Source organism: Physeter macrocephalus, chromosome 4 (assembly GCF_002837175.3).
Source record: "Physeter macrocephalus isolate SW-GA chromosome 4, ASM283717v5, whole genome shotgun sequence".
Classification (NCBI taxonomy): domain Eukaryota; kingdom Metazoa; phylum Chordata; class Mammalia; order Artiodactyla; family Physeteridae; genus Physeter; species Physeter macrocephalus.
Window position 1 is genome coordinate 121,897,007 of NC_041217.1, and position 21,661 is coordinate 121,918,667.

A 21,661-nucleotide genomic window follows, 5' to 3' on the forward strand; every position below is an offset into this window, starting at 1 on the left:
GCAACCGAGAGGAGGTGTAGTGTGGTGTTAGGGGGTGGGAGGGGAGGGAGGGAGGGAAAGCAAAGAGGAGGAGGAGGGGAGGCAAAAAAGAGAGAAACAACACCTAACAACTAGAGGGGGGTGGGGGGGAAGAAAGAAAAGAAACCCACCCATCCACCAAATTAAAAAAAAAAAATAGAAAGAAAAAAAAAAATCCTGTGGCGCGCTGCCTGGTTCCCGGGAAGACTAGCCAGCACCAGGGGGTGGGGGAGTGCGAGCTGAAAGCTGCTGGAGAGTGAGCAGCCCTAGCAGGGATGGACATGATGCTGTTGGTGCAGGGTGCTTGTTGCTCGAACCAGTGGCTGGCGGCGGTGCTCCTCAGCCTGTGCTGCCTGCTACCCTCCTGCCTCCCGGCTGGACAGAGTTTGGACCTCCCCTGGGCTGCTGTGCACAACATGATGGTCAGAAAAGGGGACACGGCGGTGCTTAGGTAGGAAGAACGTCGTGCTTTTTCGTACTTGTCTCAGTCTGTCTTTCTGTCTCTCCACCTTTCTTGCCTTCTTTTTAAACCAAGTAATGATGCTGGTGGTGATCACTATCAAAAGACTACATTTCAGGAAATTCAGTTGCTGATTCTGCCTGGAGCCATGGCCCCTTTCCCCCGGGGCAGGTAGCAAGCCGGACTGGTGATGCTAAAGCACTTTGCCGGAACGACAGGTAGCCCGGGGATGAGTGAAGTGTGAGGTTTAAGAGGAGCAGGTGCCACTTGGAAACTAAATTCACAAGGTCTCTGTTTTATTGTCATGGGGTACTCTTGGAGAGTCTGATAAGTTTATCAGGTGTTTCTATTTTACTGCAGCCTAAGCGACTTTTTCAAACTGATGGCTGGCTCCCTGCTCCTATGTATTTTCTCTCTCACTTGGACACTTAGGCTCAATTTCTCCCTTTTCAGTTTTCTTTCTTTCCTCTTACCACTTTTTCCCTTTTCTTTTTCTCCCTTCGTTTTCTTTTCTTTTTTCCATTTCCCCCTTCTTCCTTTGCCTCTTTTCATTCCTTTTCTATTTTCTATTTTTTCCTCCCTTTTTTCTCCTCATATTTTCTTTTTATCTCCACCACTCTAATTTCTCACCTCTTATTTAACCCACTTTCCTCCACTCTTTGCCTTTCTCCATTCCCCATTTTTCTTCTTCATTAATATCCCTGTTCTGTGATCTCTCTCTCTCTCTCTCTCTCTCTCTCTCTCTCTCTCTCTCTGACTCACATTTCCCATCTCTTTCCCCATATCGGTTCCCATCCCTGTCAGACACACACGTATGTTCCCTCTAACCCCTTCCAGTACCATTTTCTCACCCTCACAAATGTCTCTTTCTTAACCACACTCCCTCACATACTCTGTTTCACATTCTCACACATGCTGGCACTTCCATACTCTCCCTAACAACCACTTTCACATTCAGATTCTCTTCTGCTGTCTAAAAGGCACACGCTCCTTCACTGTTCCACACATTGTCACTCACACATGTGTAAACACAGTCTCTCTCTTTCCTCTCTCTAGTCCCTCATCTTTCCCTTTTCCCATTTTAAGTTTTGCATTTGCTCACTCTCCCTTCTTCCCTTCTTTTCCCCAAGCTTGAGCATTGAAATGTTTTGTCATTAATGAAAATCCATAGACTAATTTTATCTCTAAACAACACTGCAGATAAGCTAGAAACATTTTTTCTCCTGTGAAACTATAAATTGATAATCAGCAGTGCTTAGATCTAAACAAGGCTAAATGCCCTTATTCCTTCATTTCGCATCGCCCTCCCTTCACCCCATGACACCTCCACCTGACATATATCTCAAATCTCCCTGAAAGATCTTCTTTCTCTCCACTGGGTGGTAGTTGGCTTGTAAGTGCAGATTGCACAAAATCAGTATATGTGGCATGTCTAAGGTGAAACAGAGTGGGATATGTTTTATTTGAGTCATGCAATATAGTTTAAATGTAATGATCTGGGATCTGGCTGTGGTAAATGATTTACACCTTCTAAAACATGCTTATGAGTCCAAATTCATCTGGAATACTATTGTAGTTTCTAATATACATAAATAACGTGCTTTTATAATGTATGCTATGTCTACTGTAAATGCAAAATGCCACTGGATGTATACAAAAGTAACAAATGATTTGTTATAACTTAGTAAAATACCTTTCATTGTTGGTAAAAGAGATGAACTTTTGGTCACACACAGGATATAAATTAAACCCTTGTTTATGTTCTTTATATTAAGTTTGTTTTGGAAGTTTAAACAACAGGAAGGTTGAAGCGCTATCTTTAGAGGTTGCAAACACTTACCATTGGAGCTGCAATCTATATGTTTGTAGCAGCATATTGCCTATTTGTAATAAGCATTAACACTTTGAATCTAAAGGATTTGATAGACTGCTTGTCTTTTAATGGTATATCTTAGGTGTTTCTAATGAACAATCTAATAAACACTATGGCTAATTAAAATAACTGAACCCATGTTCTGCCTCTAGGAGACCTATGTTTAGTTCACTCTTTGCTTCCAATAGTGAAGCTTCTCTAACTAGTGACACCAATATCCTTCCTGGTTTGTTGGTTTGGTGCAGTCCTTCTTTACTTGTGTGCACTGTACCTCATCCATTTATATGCCATATCCTGAGTTTTGTCATATCTTAGTTTAGGGAACTTTTGAATTTTAAACTTTTAAAAGAGAATACAACCTGTCTCTTCTGAATAATGTTTCTAACCAATTACAGTGTTTATTAAAATAAACAGAATCTTTTTTTTCATATGAAACAAATCCAATCTGCATTACTTTTTACTCAGAGTAATTTGCTTACAGTAATTCTAGAATTCTCTAGGGAGTAACCTATTTTTTATCTTTTTACATTGCCCACAGGTTTTAAACACTTTTAACATGTATATTTATAAGAAATCCTCTTTCTCTTAAAAAAATGTTAAATTGTGTCAGTTATTTTTCTTGACTCATCTGCAGCTGGTATTTGCTCTGTTCATAGACCAGTACAGAAGAGCTTCAGGACTAATTGAGTGTAAGTCAGGTGACATACTTTTCATCAAAAGTAATGACACAGAGTTATAGTTAATGTTTTCACTTTGGATACTTGGAATTGTATTTGATCTAATTATCTAATTCATTAGAAAACAAAACAAACAAAACAAAATCTTCCCTCATACATACACACCCTCACGTCAAAGCACAGAAACTAGTACTCAAGAGAACACTTTACTGAATTACATGAGATCATTTATTAAGCTTTACACAATATACTCTATTTTTAATGTAACACATTCCTCAAAGTATCTCTAATAAAAAGCAAATAGTGGCATAAAAGTTATCAAATAACTAAGTGCTAAAGGCCTGAAAGTGCAAACGTGTCAGTCAGTGACTCTGTTGCTTGTGGTTACGTTAATGAAACAGAAGTTTAAAGGTCAAATCATACATTTTTATCTCCTAAATGCCAGAATGTCTGTTTTAGAGAAAAGAATCAAGAAAAGCAAAACTTCCCTTAAGTGGTGTTATCATACAAAAGGGAATTCATTCTGTGATCCACTAACTGAATCTATCATTTTGTAAATCACCTTCTCTATTTGGCTTAAATAGAGGACTTATAATGAAGTTCCATTTAATTATTTCAACATTCTTATCATTTTAACTTTGCCTCTTAAGGTTAGTGAAGTAATATAGTAAATGTCAAAATGTCCATTATTTCTAATAATGATATTCACTGATAAATCTCTGAAGGATTCACTTGAGGTATTTGGACATTCTTGATAAAGTATTTAATGATGCATCTATTCAATACAATAACTTTGGTACTTCCCTTACCTAAACTTTAAATGAATGCATCGATGTCTAGAGTACATTGTAATTTGCTACCAATACAAATTAATATTTTCATTAACTTATGAGATACTAGATATTCGATTGCTACCACGTTTAATACTTATTGCTATTTTATGCTTAACAGAACTTGTTAATTTGTGTATGGAGAAATTAACTTTTTCTCTAGTCTTCAAGTTGCATTTTAAAGTACATGGAAGATCTGAATTAATGCTTCATGAGGTGACATAGCAAAGAACAGGAGATGCTAAAACCACATTGGTCATGTTTCAGGACCCAGTGTTTCTAGACCTAGAAAATCAAGGGGAACATAATTCTGCTCTGGCTCAATACATTAATGTCAGATGACTTTTTTTTTTTTGTAGTTTTGCAGCTACTTTAATGTGAATCAGTCACTTTATTCTTACCTTATTAACAAATACAGTTATGTTAACATGTCCAAAAATGTTTAATATTCTTTGGCGATAATACAAGGAATAGCCTCATTTATATCATCCCAGTTTTTAAAAAGACATGTCATTTTTAGGCTAGTTCTTTCATCTGTTTCTACTTCAACTCATCTATGAATTTTGTACATTTTAAGCTGCCATCCTGATATGAATTCAAAATATCCTATTCTCTGTTTGTCATGCTTTAATCAAAGGAAGGAAGGAAGGTTCTTTTCTTAAATGTGATATCTTCTTTAGCAAAGTTACACACAACTTTGTCATTTTAATGCAATAGATTTGAATGGAAGTTATGTGAGATCCTAATAATGATATTGTAATAGGGCAGAAGACTTTTGCTTAGAGCATAGAGCATAGAGCACATTTATGCAGAAGATATTTCCATTGGAAGTCACAAAACTTTTACAAGTAGATTTATAAATAGATATGACAAGCATTTATTACTTCTCAGCCTATTTGTCCAATACATTTGCCTTTTGATTACATTAATTAGTTTTGGTTTAAAAGTATGCTATTGGATACAAGAAAGTAAATGATTTATGTATGAGAATGCAGAATTACCAATAGTAATAAAGTTGATTATACTGTACTTTTGGAATATCATTGAAGAGTCTCTTCAGTGAGTCTCTTCAAACTCATCTGTTAAGTCATCCCTACACATTGATGCATCACATATTCCAAATGTACTGTTCAACTATATAGGCATTTTCAGTTTAGAACATTAAGGTGCTATTTAAAAACCTACATCCTTATTAAATAGTGTCATTGAACAAATATTTTTAAAATTCTAAGTTTTTTTTCCTTCTTTAAAGGAGAAGTGGTAATAGATGGTCATGCTGAGTCATTTTGGAAAAACGCGCTCCAAAATATGGAATAAAATGCTACAGTGTTACCTGTAGTGATTTGCAGAGCTGTTCTATTAGCATGACACATTACTTGATACATTAATACACATTCATTATATTAAAGAACAACATAGTATTTTTAAATTTTCTAGATAAATTTATTTTTGTCCAATTTTTTTAGTTTAGAAGATCTGATAAGCCCATGTGGTTGTATGTCTGTGAGCACAAGCATGTTAATGAACTACTTATTTTAAATAGATTGGATTTACAATTAAATAGCTCCATGAGATAAGTTAATTCTGAAATACCTGACTTTTGGAATGTTTGGAGAAATGTTCACATCCTGTATGTGACGGTTCTGGGCCTGATTAACCAGATCCAACCTTCATCCTTCTCCTAGTCTGTGCTATTGGAGATAGATGATAAAGCTAATCCACAGGCTGCATTTCCCAGTTGTCCATGTCAGCTGTCTTCAGGCTTTGGTTGTCCAATGGAAGGTAGTTTTAGGAGAAGGGAGGATATGATGAGTGAGAGGCCAAGGTGTTTCTTGCCTCCTTCATTGCTTTGGGCAGTGTTCAGCAGTGTCTCCATCTCCCACTGGATAAACGGTTCTTGGGCTTCTGTATACTGACTCACCCATTTGTTCTTCCATCCTAAGAGTAACAGTGGCTTCCTGCTGTTTAACTGTTGGGGTGTCTTATCATCATGTGTTCTTCTCAACTTTTCCATCCTCTTTGCAATCAATTCCCTGCATTAAATTCCCTCTGTTTTATTTTATTTTATTTTTCGGTATGCGGGCCACTGTTGTGGCCTCTCCGTTGCGGAGCGCAGGCTCCGGGCGCGCAGGCTCAGCGGCCATGGCTCACGGGCCCAGCCGCTCCGCGGCATGTGGGATCTTCCCGGACTGGGGCACGAACCCGTGTCCTCTGCATCGGCAGGCGGATTCAACCACTACGCCACCAGGGAAGCCCCCTCTGTTTTAAATACTCAGAATGGTTTACATTTTGCTGGTAGAACCCTGATTGATACATGGTGAAAAGTAATAGTTTCAGTGATTTTAAATATATTGGGTTGAATTACTGTTTTGCTCATGGCAACATAAATGTTGCTTCCTAGCACTGGATATAATAGTTTAAGGAGGTAGGCATAGAACCATAACAACGCTGGGGCATATTACGAAGAAGAAAAATGGATATTTGGGCTATTGTCCACACCCAGATTATGGTGAGCACAATAAACCAATTGTATAAATATTTAGTTAAATATATGATTGAATAATTAATTTCAGAAGAAAAATATAAAGATGCTATGCATGGGAAAATAAAGTAGTTGAAGAATATAAATTGGCAAGAATCAATAATACCGTTTTTTGTTTTTTTTCCCCACTGAGCAAAAGAGAACCAGGGCTAAACTCTGTTTGTGGCTATGTGGTCAAAATGCTGAACTAATTCCTACAGTGTTGACTATTGAAATCAATAGGAATTAAAGGCCTTTCTTTTATGCAGCTTAATACCTGAAGAGCAAATCAAAGTTTCCAGTTTCTTATGAAGTAGATGATCATAACAGTACACATAACCACTGTAGAAATTAGTCTCTCAAGCCATTTGAAACTTTTTATTAGAAATCAGATCACTTTTCTACCATATCCTATTCAAAATGTCATACATTAAGACATTATAGACATCACATCACTAACATGGAAGAGCTAAGGGAAGCTTTATTAGTCGGTATTGTTTGTTTTTACTCTCCCACTTAACTGAGTATTAGATGATGTGGTCCCCTTACATTGTAAGGGTCCCCTTCCCCTTACATTCTACAAAATACTTTCTAAAATATATTTTGTAGGTGTCTGGCTCCAGGATAAACAAGCAGTCACCATAAAGTCCTACTTTTGGTGACTTTCTCCACATTTTTGCACGAAAGATGGTAATTTAAAACCATAATTAGGGCTTCCCTGGTGGCGCAGTGGTTGAGAGTCCGCCTGCCGATGCACGGGACACGGGTTCGTGCCCCGGTCCGGGAGGATCCCACATGCCGCGGAGTCGCTGGGCCCGTGAGCCATGGCCGCTGAGCCTGCGCGTCCAGAGCCCGTGCTCCGCAACGGGAGAGGCCACAGCAGTGAGAGGCCCGCGTAATGCAAAAAAAAAACAAAAACAAATACAAAACAAACCATAATTAATGCAATGACCATCTCTAAAGAATGCGCAAGAGAGGATTCCTGAGTTGGGAAGGAAGTCATACTTAACTCATTCTTCTCAAAGTTTTGCTGATCCATTATAGATTGTCATGGACATTTTCTATGTATAAGAGAAAATAAAATGTATTGCTCCGTTTTTCCTTGGAACATCATATTACCTGCCTTTTGGCTTTTGTAGAGGAAACTTTAAATTGGACCACAGGCTATTTTGTAAGGTATTTTATGTGTTTCAAGTTCACCAATGGAAACAAACTTTCCAAACTACTAGAGAGTAAAATCTAGGATTTTTCTACACGGGCATAAGCATTATCAAATTGGATTTTAATTAGTCCACTGTATCTAAAAATACGATGATTTACAAGATGTTGGAGAAATTTAATAGTATTAAGAAGTTTTTTGACATTTTGTTAAAGTACTTTCTTTTTTTTACTGTATTAATTTTGGTTGTCAAAACACAAGGGTTTGTAAGCTCTGTGACTGTTGTTTATCTGTTTAACGTTTTTATCTATTTTTATCTATTTTAACGTATTTATCTATTTAACGGCTTTAACGTTGAACCTTGCATATATCAGGCCAACATCCACTATATTTTAAATTAATGAATTTGTTGGATGGATAAGCGAAGGATTAAATGTATTTGTTCCTTGGTTTATTAATTGTTTCAAATTTAATAATATTGTAATATCTTTAATATTATGATAGATCTGTGTGCTTATAGTGATTAATTATTTTTTATCGAATCCATGTATCAGTGGTCTCTGCCTTAAGTAATTCCTGCAGAAGTCCTAGTGGGTTGAGACACACACATTGGAATCATTCAGTGTCTTTAAATTTCAGGACACAATCTACTAGTGGGTCTTGAAGAAAATGTACTGGATACTAAAGCTATTTTTTTAAAAAAGTAAAATATACTAAAATAGGGTAGAAAACATTTTACATAATAAAGGTAAGTATCATTTAATTAAACTTTTATTTTGTGTGTTTGTGTGTGTGTACTGTGTCAAGATTTTAGATGTATGTATTTTTTTTTTTTTTTTTACTGTGGGTTTCAGCAGAAAATGTTTGGAATGCAATGATACAGTTGTAAGATTATTGAGATGTACTCATAGTTTTAAGAAGATCTAAGATTTTAAATTATATAGGTAGGCTTTTGCTCTTTGCAGTTATAATCAGCAGATAACAGGAACAGTTTGAAACTGCAAAATGTCTGTTGTAACTTTCTGACATTTTTTCTGTTACTACCTCAACTCATGGAGCCTCCTCTTCCTTTCTTCTAAGGTTTCAATTAGATAAAATCAGTAAAGATATAGAAGTAGAGAGAATTGGCTATTTGCTTTGAATGAATAACTCTCAATTGTGAAAAGCAGTTACACTCCCCAAGCCAGAGCGTAACTTTTGTATCATTCTATCTCTCAGAGGTAGGTGAACATTACTTTATAAACCACAGGGTATTGATACTAGCTGATAGAATTTTAATGTGGTCATGTGGCTTTGATTTATAATGTTGAGGAGGTTATCTATTAGCATTGTAGTTTCTAAGCCATATCAAGTTCTGAATCCTGACAGAGGACCTTTGATGCTCTTAAGCACCCAGCTGGCATGGAATTTGGTCTTTTAATCACTTTCTTTAGGAAAAGGGGAATTCGGCAGTGTTGCCAGCATTAAGTGTTGCTCTTTTGAACAGAAGCCAATACATTATACTTTCCAGATAGCTGGTAATTTGTTCAATTTAAGGAAGATGTTTATAACCCTTTTTGGTCCAGAAGTAAATTGCTCTTCACTGAATTTCACTAAGTTGTTTGGACACAGGTCCAGTGCCCATGCTGAAGCTATAAGATAGGGCTGATTTAAAAACTATAACTACTTCCATAAAGTATTGAAAGATTTTGGACGATTTAAAGGGCAATGGGAAAAAATGTGTTCTGTTGTCTTTGGAAACCCCTTTACTCTCACGCAGCTAAAGTAAATTTAGAGATATTAAAAGGATTTAAGAGATATTATGAACATAAGAGCTATAATCAGAAGGCGGAGAGTATTGTTTGTATATTCTCTCCAATAGCATCACATACTCTTGTATCAGAATATTAAATGAATAAATCAAAGGGATCATAAAGTTTCCCTAATGTTATAGATATAATATTTCTTATAGAAGATCATACTTAGATATATCTGATTTGTAAATAACCTATTTTCAAATTAATGTATTGGTACTTGATCAGCTAAATAGAAAATGGTATCTCTACTACTTAACATATTGCTGGCACATTGTTAGTGCTCAAAATCTGTTTTTATTCCTGTCCTGCCCCTAGGGGATATATGTATATGTATAGCTGATTCACTTTGTTATAAAGCAGAAACTAACACACCATTGTAAAGCAATTATACTCCAATAAAGCTGTTAAAAAAAATCTGAATGTTGAATGAAGGAATTGAAGGAAAGAGGGAGGAAAGGAGAGAGGAAGAAAGGGCGGGAAGAAAGTATGTTACAATATATGAGTGACTTCTAATCAAAATCTAAAACTTTGGATCACTGGGATACATAAAATTCAGCCCATATTTTACTACATGGAATAATTATAATAAAAAGGAATAAATCTTATTTCATATAATTCATTAAATAATTGGAATAATCTTAAGCCTACATCCTTCCCATGAGGAAGTGATATACATGGTACACACTGAAGTTCTGAAAACGTATTTTACACTCAAGTATATGCCTTCCTTCCATGTTACTAGTCCATTTGTGTTTATTTTAAAAGATAGATAGTAGCATTTTACCTTGGCCTGTAGATGGATCAGGGACGAATTTGGGGGAATATGTTCACAAAAAGAAATTACATATGTCTTTGTGTAACTGCTCCCATCTTCTTGAGAATATGTCATTGATCATTTTTCTTGCTCACATATCACTTATATAAAATAATAGGTATAAAGAGTTACTTTTACTTATGCACAGAGTTTATCTTCTATTGTAATTGTTTAGTTGCACTGAAACCTGTCATGCTTTGAGGTGTCTAGGATGCGAGTGAAGAGAGTGTGAATACCTACTGCTCTACTTACTGGCTATGTGACCTTGAACGAATGCCTTACCTTCTTCACTTCATATCTCCCTGGCAGAACGACATGGATTATGTGAGATAATGCATGTAAAATGCTAACATATTATCTGACATTTAGTAAGCACTACATTTATATTAGCTAATAATTTTATCTGCTTTTCTTCTGCTAGTCTCAGTCTGAAATTCGTTACTTACTGATATGGGTATATTTCTCCCCATGTAAATCATTTTACCAATCTTTTGTAAACCCACTGTATAATATTCATTGAACATATATTTTTGTTGTGATATTGTTAAAATAACACTTAAGTAAAACCTTGTGATCTCAAATGGTGGGCTGAGCCTTGGTTCAACAGAAGACTGCAGGGAAAATTGAAATAGAGAAGTTTGTTTCTCACAGGGCTTGGAGGAAGTACACGGCATACCTCCAGGGGCTGCACGGAGAGGTCAAGGCAGGATGCCTGCAGAGAGAGTGGCAGGACTTGGGGCACATGACTTTATTAGGGTTCCTGGATGGGGTGCTTTTGGGTTCCCTGGCTAAGGCCAGACTGGTCCATTCAAACCAAAAAGAGTAGGGATCTAAGGGATGCACAAGGGGAAGGCACACGTGGGAGACAGAGGAGAATGTTGCTCACAGGGGCTGCTGGGGAAGTGATGTTGGGAGCTTACATTTGCTTGTTAGTCTTCTCACCTTATCTAGGACAGGCACTGGCCGAAGGGGCTAGTGTCAGTTCAAGGTCCCTTTGGCGCACTTGGCGCCCACTTGGTCACACAAAGTGGATGCCCAGGCAGGAATAGCATAGAGTAGTTTAGCTAAATTTTGACATTTTATATTTTGTATTTTAAAGATTCTATTTAATGGGCATACTTGTATTTGTTGTTGTTGTTGAGCCCAACAAGCAAGTGAGAGGACTCCAAATCTGGAAGTAGAAACACACCAAAAGAGGTTTTATCTAATAGGGTGCAGACCCAGAGAACTCAGTAGCAGTGAAACCTCAGATTTTATTCTCAACAAACTGATGGTGATTTGGTTCACTTACCAGAAGTAAGAGATCATTGTAATTGGATGTTCACATGAAACATCAAAGACAGAAGAAAAAAATGAAAAGAGACAGAAGAGAAGAAATAAGAGGGATTAGAAAGTACAATGAGATAGCAGTGGAGGAGTTAGATTAACATTTGTGACAGAGTTTAGAATGGCAGAGGTGATAACTGGTGACAACATTGGACTTGTCGATAAGAGGGTTAAAATTAAAAAAAATGGCTATATATTCTGGATAAGGTAGCAAATAATTATTCAGGGTTAGAGATGCCCTTATGGTTTCTTAAGGTGTCTATATGTTATGCTGAAGGCAGTGCAGTTCAGAAGTAGTCTGTATGGGCAAGAACTTTCTGTCTATATTGCTATTTTTATCTATAGACAATATATTCAGTAGAAGCTCAGAAAATATGAATGCTTGCTCTAATACTGAACATTTGCCAAATGCACAGCAGAATGATTTAAGTTTATAATCATGATGGAGCCATCAACATCATGATTCAGATTCAACTAACACATATTAAGTACCTACTATATATGACATACTTTCACAACAATATGCAATGAGGTATTGCTTTTCCAGTTTTATAGCCAAGTAAATTCAGGCTTGAAAAAGTAATGTAACTTGCCCCATGTGGAATAGGTAGTGGCTGAGCTAGAATTCAAATCTAGGTACTTTTATTCCAAGCTCCGTGACTTTATTATCTTGCATCTCTCCCTAAGAAAAGATCAAAATAATTGATAAATTTATTGCTTACTACACTATTAAACATTATTAAGCACAGCTGCATTTTAGTTACTAAGCTGATAATGATTAAAAAAATCAAGAAGACATGTCATGGATTTGATGAAAAATGTGAAATTATTTTAAATGAGAGTAAGTACTTAGAATACATTACATAGTCATAAGTATTTACTAGTTGGAAAATAGTGAATTCTTAAAACGATAAATATTCTAGAAAAAAAAGAAACCCTCTCATCCCAAAATGATTTTATCCCTAATGATTACAAGCTACTGATAATATGAGAAAAGAAAATGAACAGCTTTTGAATGTCCTTTATAGTTAGGCATTATACATTGGTTACTTCCTCAAAACCTTGAAACAACCTACAGTTTTTCTCCTTTGTAAGCGGAGACACAAACACATAGAAGATGAATATGAATAGCTTTCTGAGCCTTAATACAGCTTGCTAATGGCATAACCAGGGGTTGATTCTAGGCCTAGGTGTCTCTAAAGCCCTTGCTCTTTTTTTTTTTTAAACCATAATATTTCTTGGAGCTTTTTGTATATTGTAGTCCTTAACAGAAAGGAAAAGAAGCCATTACTTGCTACTGTATTCCAAGTCCCCAAATTAATCTTTTGAATTCTAATCTGGTGTAACTGAACAGCTGAATCAAGTTGAATTAGAACCCGCCTTTGAAAAGGGTTAGGCAGCCTAGAGTGTTGAGCACTGTTATTTCCCAAAATAGATGGGAAGATCAAAATAAAAAATTCAGGGACCTATAAAAGATGCTTTTATTCCAATTTCATTAAACATGTCAGTAATATGTTAAGAGTCTTATGTTTAATTTCAGTTAATCAATAAAGTGAAACATTAGAATTAGACAGTTTTCCTTTTTCTGATAGCTGGTAGGAGTATGTAGATTTTAGAGCATAATTGAACAAAAACTTGTTTTTATCTGATCCTGTGTAATTTAAGAATTTTCTTAACTGTGTTACATATCCACTTTCTGTAGATTTTATGTGTGCACCCAAGAGGAGAGTATTCTTCATGACGACTTGTTCTTTGGTTACCCAAAGCTTTCCCAATATAAAGTCCTGTTTTTGTCTCATATCATTCAAGAACATTTTCAACCCTCTATAACCCAATTCTAACTCTTCCCTCTCTGAATTCCTACACCTTTCCATTTTATTTTATTTTATCAATTTCACATTACAGTATATCGTTATCTATTTTGACTTTGCAAAAGACTGTAACAGCCATTGTCTTATATAATAGTCACTCACTTGTATTGTTGCAAATTCTTCAAGAACTTTGTATTTTGCTATTTGTATAGAATGTGTTTACTAAATTCTGAGATTCTTGAATTGATTTTTTATTTTCCTTTCCTCTTTCAGGAATTTGTTTTGTATTTTTCCCATTCATTGTGTAGTTTTTTTTCTGTAGAAACATGTTCTTTCAGGCATTCATACACCAATTTTTCAACATTTATTTATTTATTTTAAAATTTATTTATTTATTTAATTTTATTTATTTTTGGCTGCATTGGGTCTTTGTTGCTGCACGCGGACTTTTCTCTAGCTGCGGCTTTTCTCTAGAGTGGGGGTTACTCTTTGTTGTGGTGCGCGGGCTTATTGCTGTGGCTTTTGTTGCAGATCATGGGCTCTAGGCACACAGGGTTCAGTAGTTGTGGCACGTGGGCTCAGTAGCTGTGGCTCGCGGGCTCTAGAGCACGGGCTCAGTAGTTGTGGCGCACGGGCTTAGTTGCTCTGCAGCATGTGGGATCTCCCCAGACCAGGGCTCGAACTCGTGTCCCCTGCGTTGGCAGGCAGATTCTTAACCACTGAGCCACCAGGGAAGCCCAATATATGTTTATTGAGTGCCTGTCATATGCTAGACACTTTCTATGAGTTTGAGATACAGTGATATAAGAGATAAGGTCTCGTCTATTGAATTTATGTTCTAGTTCAACCTGTGTCTTTAAACAGTGTTGTGTAGAAAACTTATATTTGACTTTTTACTTCACCAGCTATTAGCTCTGTGGTCACAGGCAAGTTATGTGGGTTTTATGAGACTCAGTTTTCTTGTCTGTAAAATAGAAACACTTATAGCTACTCCTATACTTTTCTAAATCCTATTAATAATGCATGTGAATGTATTCACAGTTTTCAGTATTCAGCACATAGTTGGTGCTCAATGTCAGTGTCTTTTCTTTCTCTCTTTCCCACCCTTCCTTTAATATTATAGGTGTAATTTACAGCCAGGACTATCTAGTTAAAGGAATTGTTACATGTTGTATTGTGCTTCCTGTGTTTCTGTTTGTTACCTAATATCTTCTGAGGCTCACCTACTTTTAGTTCAAGGCAGCTCTATGGTACCTTGAAAAAGTAGAGTTAATCTGAACATATGATGACATCATTCATCTTATTTCTATTTCTTGGAATCATTTTTTTCTTCATCTGAGATGCTTTGCCTTCGTACTGTCCTCTCTTTACTACTTTTGTACATGGATTTTCCCCTAAATTTATTGTTAGTTTTTGACATATTCTGAATTTCCATGAAGAATGTATTTTCTTCCTGACAATTGCTTCTGTTTGCATCTAAACCTTCTTGTCATCATTATATGTTTCTTCTAAAATCCCACACTTTTCTCAATGTACTTACATTATCATTTTTCTTGGTTGGAAGGGTAATTTATAAGGAACACTTTGTAATTATCACCTGTTCCTCTGATCAACAGAGCAAACAATATTTGAAATTATTCTGCCAATAATTCCTCATTGAAATAGTACTTCCATGCTTTAGCCACTTCATTTTATGAATTAATTTGACCTTCTACTCCCAATAGAAAGTATAACACTTCTCTCTAATTTCAATAATTGATGAGCTGGTTTTCTGACTTCCTGGGCATTCTAAAAAAATCTCATCATATTTGACATGTATAATCCTTGATTTCTGGCAGACAATATTTAAACTTTTCTATATCACCTAGCTTCAAGTAGCATACAATTTGCATGATTTTATATGGGGAAATCACTAAAATGTAAATTATTATTATTAATTTTCTTCATTTACATTAAAATCTCTATTCACCTCTCTTCTCCTATACAAGAATACTGTGCTTTTTCAAATTCCTTCTAACCTTTCAATATCTTCATCATTTTTCTACTTCCAGCTACGTATACATAGGCTTTTAGGTTGGGGTCTTTTTAAAAAAGCATCATATTTCTTTGAATCATTAAAAAAACTTGGATCAGGAAACTGATTAAGATTAGCTACCTCTCTATAAAGTGGTTTAATGATAGTATCCAACCTATAGGTTATGAGGATTAAATGAGATAAGGTTTGCATATGGTACAAAATAAACAATAAATTTTAGCTATAATGATTTTTATAAATATCATTAACAATAGACCTTCATTAATAATTTAGAGGATTAGCTGACAGCAGCCAAAATCAAGATCCTATGGTAATATGTTTACTTCTATACACCACTGCAGCATACTTTAGGGACTTATTTTATTAATTGTTCTTTATTTCAGATAGGTCTTCTTGCTATTGCCCCATCTTTTGTGGGACTTTGTTCTCCTCAACAGGTGATTTTCCAAAATGGCTTCAATAATTTCCAAGTTCTATTCATTTTCTAAATGTAGCTCAATGCTAATTTTTTTCATGGAATCTTTATTAATTGCTCAGAATTTAAGAGGTGAAAGAAAAATTTAAACACGTGTGGGTACATATATCCCCAAATTTATATACACAAATATATACATACATGTACATATTTAAAAATTTATTTACTTCACACTTTTGTAAGCCCAACTAATTACCTTGCATTATTGCTGGACTGAACAAAATATGTTTGGTGAACATAAGCAGCTCCTTCCTTGTAAGTTACAACTTAAAGGGGCCAGTCAAATACATTTCAGAGTGGTAGCATTGTGATGAATATTGTGTTATGATAATGAAGATAATACCTATGATTTCTGTAGCCTAATAAAATAATTTTTAAATTCATAAAATTAGGCAGGCAGCTCATTGGAGGCTTTTCAAATGTCTAATAAGTTCCTAATAGGTACACTTAATATTTCATGCCTTAGGGATTTAAGAAATAGAGCCCTTAGTTGTTTTTTTTTTAATCTTTATTGGAGTATAATTGCTTCACAGTATCACGTTAGTTTCTGTTGTACACCAAAGTGAATCAGTCATATGCATACATATGTCCCCATATTCCCTCCCTCTTGAGCATCCCTCCCATCCTCCCTCTCCCACCCCTCTAGGTCATCGCAAAGCACCAAGCAGATCTCCCTGTGCTATGCTGCTGCTTCCCACTAGCTAAATATTTTACATTCGGTAGAGTATGTATGTTGATGCTACTCTCACTTCACCCCAGCTTCTCCCTCCCACCGTGTGTCCTCAGGTCCATTCTCTATGTCTACATCTTTATTACTGCACTGCAACTAGGTTCATCAGTACAATTTTTTTTATTATTATTATTCCATATATATGTGTTAGCACATGGTATTTGTTTTTCTCTTTCTGACTTACTTCACTCTCTATGACAGACTCTAGGTCCATCCACCTCACTACAAGTAACTCAATTTCATTCCTTTTATGGCTGAGTAATATTCCATTTTATATATGTCCCACATCTTCTTTATCCATTCATCTGTTGATGGACATTTAGGTTGGTTCCATGTCCTGGCAATTGTAAATAGTGCTGCAATGAACATTGTGGTACATGTCTCTTTTTGAATTATGGTTTTCTCAGGAATCCTTTGTCTGTTGTTTCATTTGCAAGTATTTTATCCCATTCTGAGGGTTGTCTTTTTGTCTTGTTTATGGTTTCCTTTGCTGTGCTGAAGGTTTTAAGTTTAATTAGGTCCCATTTGTTTATTTTTGTTTTTATTTTCATTACCCTAAGAAATGGGTCAACAAAGATCTTTGTGCGATTTATGTCCAAGAGTGTTATGCCTAGTTTTTCCTCTAAGAGTTTTATAGTGTCTGGCCTTACATTTAGGTCTTTAATCCATTTTGAGTTTATTTTTGTGTATGGTGTTAGGGAGTGTTCTAATTTTATTCTTTTACATGTAGCTGTCAAGTTTTCCCAGAACCACTTATTGAAGAGGCTGTCTTTTCTTCATTGTATGTTCTTGCCTCCTTTGTTGTAAATTAGGGGACCATAGGTGCTTGGGTTTATCTCTGGGCATTCTATCCTGTACCATTGATCTATATTTCTGTTTTTGTGTCACTACCATACTGCCTTGATTACTGTAGGTTTGTGGGATAGTTTAAAGTCAGGGAGCCTGATTCCTCCAACTCCATTTTTCTTTCTCAAGATTGCTTTGGCTATTTGGGGTCTTTTGTGTTTCCATATAAACTGTAAAATTTTTTGTTCTAATTCTGTGAAGAATGTCATAGTTTGAAAGGGATTGCATTGAATCTGTAGATTGCTTTGGGTAGTATAGTCATTTTCACAATATTGATTTTTCCAATCCAAGAATATGGTATATTTCTCCATCTGTTTATGTCATCTTTGATTTCTTTCATCAGTGTTTTATAGTTTTCTGAGTATAAGTCTTTCACTTCCTTAGGCAGGTTTATTCCTAGGTATTTTGTTCTTTTAGTTGCGATGGTAAATATGATTGTTTCCTTAATTTCTCTCTCTGATTTTTTGTTGTTGGTGTATAGGATTGTCAGAGATTTCTATGCATTAATTTTGTGTCCTGCAACCTCACCAAATTCATTGATTACTTCCAGTGGTTTTCGGATGGTATCTTTAGGATTTACTATGTATACTATCATGTCATCTGCAAACAGTGACAGCTTTACTTCTTCTTTTCCAATTTGTATTTCTTTTATTTCTTTTTCTTCTCTGATTGCCGTGGCTAAGAATTTGTCCATTTCGTTGAATTTGTCCATTTTATTGGCATATAGTTGTTTGTAGTAGTCTCTTATAATCCTTTTTATTTCTGTGGTGTCAGTTGTGGTTTCTCCTTTTTCATTTCTAATTTTATCGATTTGTGTCCTCTCCCTTTTTTCTTTTTGATGAGTCTAGCTAAGCATTTATCAATTTTGTTTATCCTCTCAAAGAACCAGTGTTTAGTTTTATCGATCTTTGCTATTGTTTTCTTCATTTCTATTTCATTTATTTCTGCTCGGATCTTTATGATTTCTTTCCTTCTACTGACTTTGGGTATTCTTTGTTCTTCTTTCTCTAGTTGTTTTAAGTGTAGGGTTAGATTATTTATTTGAGATTTTTCTTGTTTCTTGAGGTGAGATTGAATTGCTATAAACTTCCCTCTTAGAACTGCTTTTGCTGCATCCCATAGGTTTTGGGTCGTCCTGTTTTTGTTGTCATTTGTTTCTATGTATTTTTTGATTTCATTGATTTCTTCAGTGATCTCTTGGTTATTTAGTAGTGCCCTGTTTAGCCTCCATGTATTTGTGTTTTTTACAGTTTTTTTTTTCCCATAATTGCTTTCCAATCTCATAGTGTTGTGGTCAAAAAAGATGCTTGATACGATTTCAATTTTCTTAAATTTTCCGAGGCTTGATTTGTGACCCAAGATGTGATCTCTTCTGGAGAATGTTCCATGTACACTTGAGAAGAAAGTGTATTCTGCCACTTCTGGGTGGAATGATCTATAAATATCAATTAAATCTATCTGGTTTATTGTGTTGTTTAAAGCTTGTGTTTCCTTATTTATTTTCTGTTTGGATGATCTGTCCTTTAGTGTAAGTGGGGTGTTAAAGTCCCCTACTTTTATTGTGTTACTGTCAATTTCTTCTTTCATGGTTGTTAGCATTTGCCTTATGTATTGAGGTGCTCCTATGTTGGGTGCGTGAACAATTATAATTGTTATATCTTTTTCTTGGATTGATCCCGTGTTCATTCTGTAGTGTCCTTCCTTATCTCTTATAACAGTCTTTATTTTAAAGTCTATTTTATCTGATATGAGTATTGCTACTCCAGCTTTCTTGTGATTTCCATTTGCATGGAATATCTTTTTCTATCCCTTCACTTTCAGTCTGTATGTGTCCCTAGGTCTGAAGTAGGTCTCTTCTATACAGCATATATATGGGTATTGTTTTTGTATCTATTCAGCCAGTCTATGCCTTTTGGTTGGAGCATTTAATCCATTTACATTCAAGGTTATTATCTATATGTATGTTCCTATTAACATTTTCTTAATTGTTTTGGGTTTGTTTTTGTGGGTCTTTTTCTTCGCTTGTGTTTCCCACCTTGAGAAGTTTCTTTAGCCTTTGTTGTAAAGCTGATTTGGTGGTGCTGAATTCTCTTAGCTTTTGCTTGTCTGTAAAGGTTTTAATTTCTCTGTCGAATATGAATGAGATTCTTGCTGGGTAGAGTAATCTTGGTTGTAGGTTTTTCCCTTTCATCACTTTAGGTATATCCTGCCACTCCCTTCTGGCCTGAAGAGTTTCTGCTGAAAAATCAGCTGATAGCCTTATGGGGATTCCTTTGTATTTATATATTTTTTTCTCTCTTTCTGCTTTTAATATTTTTTTCTTTGGATTTAATTTTTGTTAGTTTGATTAATGTTTGTCTTGGTGTGTTTTTCCTAGGGTTTATCTGATATGGGACTCTCTGTGCTTCCTGGACTTGGATGACTATTTCCTTTCCCATGTTAGGGAAGTTTTTGACTATAATCTCTTCAAATATTTTCTCAGACCCTTTATTTTTCTCTTCTTCTTCTGGGACCCCTATAATTCGAATGTTGGTGCATTTAATGTTGTCCCAGAGGTCACTGAAATTGTCTTCAATTTTTTTCGTTCTTTTTTCTTTATTCTGCTCCTCAGCAGTTATTTCCACCATTTTGTCTTCCAGCTCACTTATTCGTTCTTCTTCTTCAGTTTTTCTGTTATTGATTCCTTCTAGTGTATTTTTCATTTCAGTTATTGTATTGTTCATCTCTGTTTGTTCTCATTTATTTCGTCTTGTAGGTTTTTACCTTGCTCCTTCATCTGTGACATTTATTTTTGCCCTCTCTTTTTTTTTTTTTTTTTTTTTTTAATGAGTGGGATTGTGTTCCTGTCTTACTGGTTGTTTGGCCTGAAGCTTCCAACACTGGAGTTTGTAGGCTGTTGGGTACAGCTGGGTCCTGGTGCTGAGATGAGGACCTCTCTGAGACCTCACTTGGATGAATATTCCCTGGAGTCTGATGTTCTTTGTTAGTCCAGTGGTTTGGACTCAGAGCTCCCACCACAGGAGCTTTGGCCTGACCCCGGGCTCGTGAACCAAGATCCCACAGGCCACATGGAGTGGCAAAAAAGAAAAGGGAAGAACAGTAACAAGGTAAAAAATAAAATTAGACTAGGAAACTAATAGATATGTTAGAAAGAATATAAACATAAAATTATAGATGAATCAACAACCACTGGAAGGTACAACAGTACCATGATAGTAAAAGAGAGGAGGAGGGAAAAGAAAAAAAAGGGGGGAAGGCCTTGGCTGTGGAGGGCAGGGCCTAAGCAAGTGTGAGGTTTGAGTGGTGGGCGAGGCCTATGCTTAGGACAGCTGGAAAAGGCCCTGGGGGCTGTGTGGGGTGGGGCTTAGGCTCAATGGAACAGAAGGTCCCCTGGCATGCCCCCCACCCCTGGTATCAGAGCACAGGGGACCTCACCTGGGAGCCCAGCAGCCCTCACCTGGGCTCAAATGGGCAGGGCAAACACCCTCCTCTCCTCTCCTGCTCCTTTGGTTCTGGAGGGCCCCTCCCGCCTCTCTCACCTGATCTTACTGGCCTCTGGGGTGCTGATCCTGTCTGGCCTCCACTTCTACTCGCACCCTTAGTCCCCCAACATCCTACCGGTTCACTTGGGGGTTCCTCCTGTCTCCTTGGGTATCAGGGTTCCCCACCAGTGGCCAGCAGGTGCCCTAGTTGTGGGGAGACGCTAACTCGCTGTCGTCCCACACTGCCATCTTGACTCCACCCCTCATCCCTTAGTTTGGTTTTAAAGGTAAAGAACTTTTGGTTTTTGATGCCTTTCTCATTTAGTAATTAAATGTTACCAAGCACATAGTGAAACATTCAATAAATAGTTTATCATTGATTGTTTTAAATTTCTTTGAACTACTCTTAAACACTGACTTGTTATTCCTAGTAAATTAAGAATACCTTAATTTAAAAATTAATTCTTAATAGTTAAATTAAATTGTGGCATTTGCATCTCAGTTATTTTTCTTAGAGAAAATTCACAAGAGGAAGTTTGATATACTCTAAGATTAAATGGAAATATTGAAATTGATTGACTTTAGAACCACAAAGCTAATAAGATTAAAGACTAACAAAAACTATCTTCTCAATAAAACAGTCAATTTATTATCTAGTTTAAATTATTTTCATTTAGTGTTAGCAGATAGGTTGGTAGTCAGAAAGGCAGACAGTTGTCATTAGTCATGCATAATTAAGGCAAAATTTTGTCCAGGAGTTTAGAGTTAATATAACGTAGAGAAAAAAAATCTGATATATACTGTATAC

The 21,661-nt window shown here is 36.0% G+C and overlaps 1 protein-coding gene across 1 annotated transcript in view; it reads left to right on the forward strand.

Annotated features, from left to right (window-relative positions):
- The first annotated feature begins 152 nt into the window (after positions 1 to 152).
- Positions 153 to 21,661, forward strand: part of NEGR1 (neuronal growth regulator 1) — a 947,519-nt gene continuing 926,010 nt past the window's right edge. Inside the window, exon 1 of the mRNA XM_055084516.1 lies at positions 153 to 469. Within this exon, the coding sequence (XP_054940491.1) occupies positions 294 to 469 (176 nt within the window). The 5' untranslated portion in view covers positions 153 to 293. The remainder of the gene's footprint in view (positions 470 to 21,661) is intronic.